The sequence below is a fragment of the Pongo pygmaeus genome, chromosome 12 (genome assembly GCF_028885625.2).
Source record: "Pongo pygmaeus isolate AG05252 chromosome 12, NHGRI_mPonPyg2-v2.0_pri, whole genome shotgun sequence".
Classification (NCBI taxonomy): Eukaryota; Metazoa; Chordata; class Mammalia; order Primates; family Hominidae; genus Pongo; species Pongo pygmaeus.
The window spans coordinates 54280963-54285133 of record NC_072385.2 but is presented as its reverse complement, the minus strand read 5'-3'; the positions used below and the strand labels follow the sequence as shown (position 1 = coordinate 54285133).

The following is a 4171-nucleotide window of genomic DNA, read 5'->3' as shown; positions in this document are numbered from 1 at the left end:
GGCTTGGGGAGGGTTTGGGATTTGACAGAACTGTATCCTGTGACTGTGAGTGCCAGTCTGGAGCCGGGGTCTGCAAGTGCTGGCCTGGAGTTGTAGCTGTGGGAGCTATCCTGGAGCTATGGTGGGTCAGAAGGGCAGGTCCACATGGGCAGGCCTGATGTCTAGGATTTCAGGGGTCACCCTGGAGTCTGTGGCTGCAAGTGCTAGCTTGTCCTTGAGGTGGGCTTAGAGTCTTTGTCAGTGGGTGCTGGCCTGTGGTCTGGAGCTATGGGGAAAAGCATGATGCTGTGTGTTTCTAGAGCCTGTGTCTTCTGGGCAAGACTGGAGGCTGCAGTCATGGGGGCTGACCTGGAGCCTGGGGCCACAGAGCCTGGCCTGGCATCAAGGCAGCCTGGAGTCTAAGTCCAAGGGTGTCTGCCTGGAGTCAGAGGCCACTGGGTCTTACTGAGGCAAACCTAGTGTTAGGGTCCATGGAAAACTCAAGTGCTTACTTCACTCTCTTTCCCCAAGTTGAGGGAATGTCTCTCCATGCTGTGCTTACTGAGATTGACATATGGGTGATATAAATAATGTAAAAGTGTTCTTTCTACCCTCTTCGATGCATCCTTTCTTGTTTTTTGCAACATTCAGATGCTTTAATCACTCACTTGGACTTATTAGCTCTGTGAACGTATTTCCATTTTAATGGGTAGTAGTTCAAATGAATGTTTCTGTGAAGGTTCAAGAGCTGGAAAATCCTATCTACCATCCTGCTGACGCCATTCTCTGAGAAGTACTATTCTAAGCACCATCAGAGCCTCCTAAATCTGTTCATGTCACATTGTCAGGTTTGGGCTATGGGAATGGGAGGGCAGTAAGTACATGGGAAAGAAATGACCTCATCTCTCCACAACACAAATCCTACATGAGCAGGACCCATACCCTCATCATAACACACTGGTAGGGATGCACACTTCATCATTTTCCCTAGAGGCCTGGGTGAATAGGGAAGAAGCAAGACCCACAAAGTTTCCTTCACTCGACCACTTTGTCCTTCCCAGGGTATGGCTATGACACTGGCACATACAAGACAAACAAGTGCAGATCTGAAATTTTATTATTGCTCTTTAAAGCCTTAGGCCATATGACAAAATGAAGAGACTGAAATGATAGCGGGGAGGAAGAAACAGAAGGAAGATAAGAATGAGGTGGTCAGGTTGGGGGAATTAAACGAATATTCTCTTCCAGGGTGAGTCCTCACACTGGTCTTATGCCCACGATGAGTTGCACACCAAACACAGGATGCTGATTTCCCTCCTGCACTAGTCAGTGAACTTGCAGACATAGGGTAATCTCACATTACAGTTATAATCTTTCCACCTCAGAAATGCTGGAGAGACAGAAGACATAAATGGAATGGGGCTGAGGAAGCTTGTGAATCCAATGAAGAGGCATCCCAGGTTTTAGCCTAGAAGTTAAAGCCTCTCCCTCACCTTCACCAGTGTCCCAATCCAGGAGAGAGATTCAAAGAAAGTGGAGAAGAGAGGAGATGAGAGAAGACACACTAACATTGTATCTTGTAGCTCAGGAAGATTTTCCGAAGGTCAGACCCAGGAATGGGGGATGAGATGGAAAACACTGGGAAGAGGCAGCTCCTCTGTTTCTTACCTGTGCTTCTCGACAGGCTCGCACAGTGGCCGGGGCTTGAGACGGTGGAGGGATTTCTCTCCCATGCAAAGTAATTCATCACATCACTGCTACTCCACTCCCAACCATCTCCATTGGGCTCAGTGCCCTGTAGAGTAGAGGAGGTAGCCAGGTGAAGGGAATGGCCATTGCAGCTCTTCTTGCTTGGCCCCTTAGCTGCAACACCTGATTTGCTCCCCAGCATGAGGAAATTTGGTCTGCTATTCCAGATGTTGCCAGTGAGTAGGAACCTCTTCCTTGACTCCTCATTGCTATTGGAAAATTCCAGCCAATAAACACAAGACCTTTGGAACCACTCAAGGTAATATGTTACTTGCAGAACAATAATTGGTGTAGCATTTGTGATTAGCTTGTGAATCTCAAAGGTAATGTCAGTTCTGTATGGGGGCAAAAATTGATCCTATCTTCATTAAGGGTTCCTTCAGAATAGTAGGCAAATACTCCATGAAGTTCAGAGAATTATTAACCCAGCCTCATATGAGAATTATGTAATATGCCTGAGGTAGGCAGATTGATTTTATCTGAAAGATAGAGACCTCCACAGAACTCAGATCTTCAGATGCTTCATGGCCTTCCCTTCCCCCCAATTATTCCCCAGAATCTGAGCTCCAGTGCTCCCTGAAGTACTTCCTGGGCAGGCACCGGGGACAGGGGGTGGGCCTGGGCAACAATAGCACCTTGAGAGGTAACAGAGAGGGGAGGATATACTCGCACCTGTGTGGGGTCATGGAGCCCAATCCAGACGTATGAGTAGCTGTTACTAATGCTCTTCACCAGGGAGGACACGAAGGATCCCTCAGCCCCACTGAGCACAGACACCAGGTTTCCAGAGGGCCGCTTCTGGCAGGCCAGCTTTGAGGGGGACAAAGAGAATGAGAGGGAGCCTGAGACCTGCTGAGGGAGGGCAAGGCAAAGGTAGGTGGGAGGAGGACTGTGTGAAAGATAAGCGTGTTCATCCTCATTCCCAAGGAACTCTCCTGAATGGAGACCCTCCTCCCTCTGAAACCTGTCACCTCCAACCCCACATCTAACCACTCACATCTGCATCTGTCCAGGATTTTGGTGACAAAAACAAGGCGTAGCAGTGGGAGCCATAGGCCTTGGAGCCTTTGGGACAGCGGATCCGTGCAGAGGGCAGTTCCCTCTGGGGTTCTTCACCTGAAGTGGAAGAAAAGGGGGGAGGGTAAAATGAAGAGTGGGGGTTGGGGTGGGAGATGACCTTGGGGAATACCTAGGCCTGTCCCTGGGGAGGAAGACCACATTCCTGACACCCCTTCGTCTTCCCTTATGTTTTCAGAAATTCTTTATCTCAAAATAGCCGTAGTAAATGGAGCACCATCTAGTCTCTTATTACCCTTTCCCCTTATTCAACCATTCAATACTCTCCTCACTCTGGGCTGTGTCTACATTGAGTCCTCCAATCATTGTCCCTCCCCACATCTCATTACTGACCCTCCAGTGTATATTAGAGTCTACTTTCCCACCAGTGTATATTAGAGTCCACTGACTAAATGGAAGCCATCTCATTCCATTGTTAGTGGACCACCATGGAGCTTCCCACTGCAAGTTAACCTGAAGGAAGGAGTGATGATGCAAGAACTGCAGGCAGGTTCATTAGACACCACGTCATTACCTCACATGACACACAGGAGCCTTCCTCCTCTTGTTGGCTCTGAGGATTCATAGGGAACCCAGTGCTAGAGGCAGAGCAATCTCACCTTGAACCTGAGACAGGAGCATGAGGCAGAAAAGCAGCATCCAAGATACGCTAGGCAGGGCCATGGGAGGCATCATAGTGTCTGTGACTTGAGAAGGCAATCAGGAGTCACTAAAGAAAGTGTGGTCAGTGGGAGAACATACAGATACCCTACTGCCTCATGTCTTTTTCCTTCTGTAGTCCCCTAGGACTAAAGTGATCTTGGTCACATCCATCATCTTCTACAGTTCTGAATGAGTTGTGAATCTGTGTACTCTCCCATCCCTGAGGTCTCCCAGGACACCCTTGCTGAATCTCAGAGTTCCTGTGCTCCCTGAGGAAGAGACCCTCCCATGTATTCTCCTGTATCATGTGCAGTAGCTCCTCCCTGGGTCTCATCTTCTCTCAGCTCCCACTTACCTCTCTGGTGGGATATGGTATGGTTTGTCTGGTCAGGAAAGAGTGGGATTTTATAAGAGGATCTGGGGGAGGGACATTGGAGTGAAGAGTGACAATGAGTAGGCAGGACAGGGGTCATGGGGTGGAGTTGGCATGGACTCTTCCTGGCAAAGACTGGGGATTTTCCCAAATGCTGCCTCTTTCCTGTTGGCAGGCCAACACTTTCCCTAGGAAGAGGTGAAGTTTGCTTTTTCCTCTGCATCCTCCTTGTCAAAGGCCTGTGGCACCAAATGTGGTATGAAATCTTCTAATGTGGACATCTGAAAGAGGAATTCCTCTGGTGGGTTTCTTAAGAACCCACTTCTGGAGGCAAACCTATGTATTTCTTAT

The 4171-nt window shown here is 48.7% G+C and overlaps 1 protein-coding gene across 3 annotated transcripts; it reads right to left on the bottom strand.

The window, feature by feature from the left end:
- Nucleotides 1-1078: 1078 nt before the first annotated feature.
- LOC129030572 (regenerating islet-derived protein 3-alpha) lies at nt 1079-3828 on the bottom strand. Of its 3 annotated transcripts, none has more exons than XM_054476050.1 (6): nt 3803-3828; nt 3405-3514; nt 2726-2844; nt 2401-2538; nt 1648-1774; nt 1079-1369 (listed from the first exon to the last, which is right to left on the bottom strand). In XM_054476050.1, exons 2-6 carry the CDS (start codon nt 3478-3480, stop codon nt 1302-1304), a joined length of 528 nt encoding a protein of 175 aa, XP_054332025.1. In that variant the 5' UTR covers nt 3481-3514; nt 3803-3828; the 3' UTR covers nt 1079-1301. The 3 variants fall into 3 exon arrangements, with proteins under 3 accessions (XP_054332025.1, XP_054332026.1, XP_054332027.1); XM_054476051.1 differs by having other exon boundaries at nt 3405-3491; XM_054476052.1 differs by lacking the exons at nt 2401-2538; nt 3803-3828 and having other exon boundaries at nt 1302-1369; nt 3405-3480.
- Between the last annotated feature and the right edge of the window lie 343 nt (nt 3829-4171).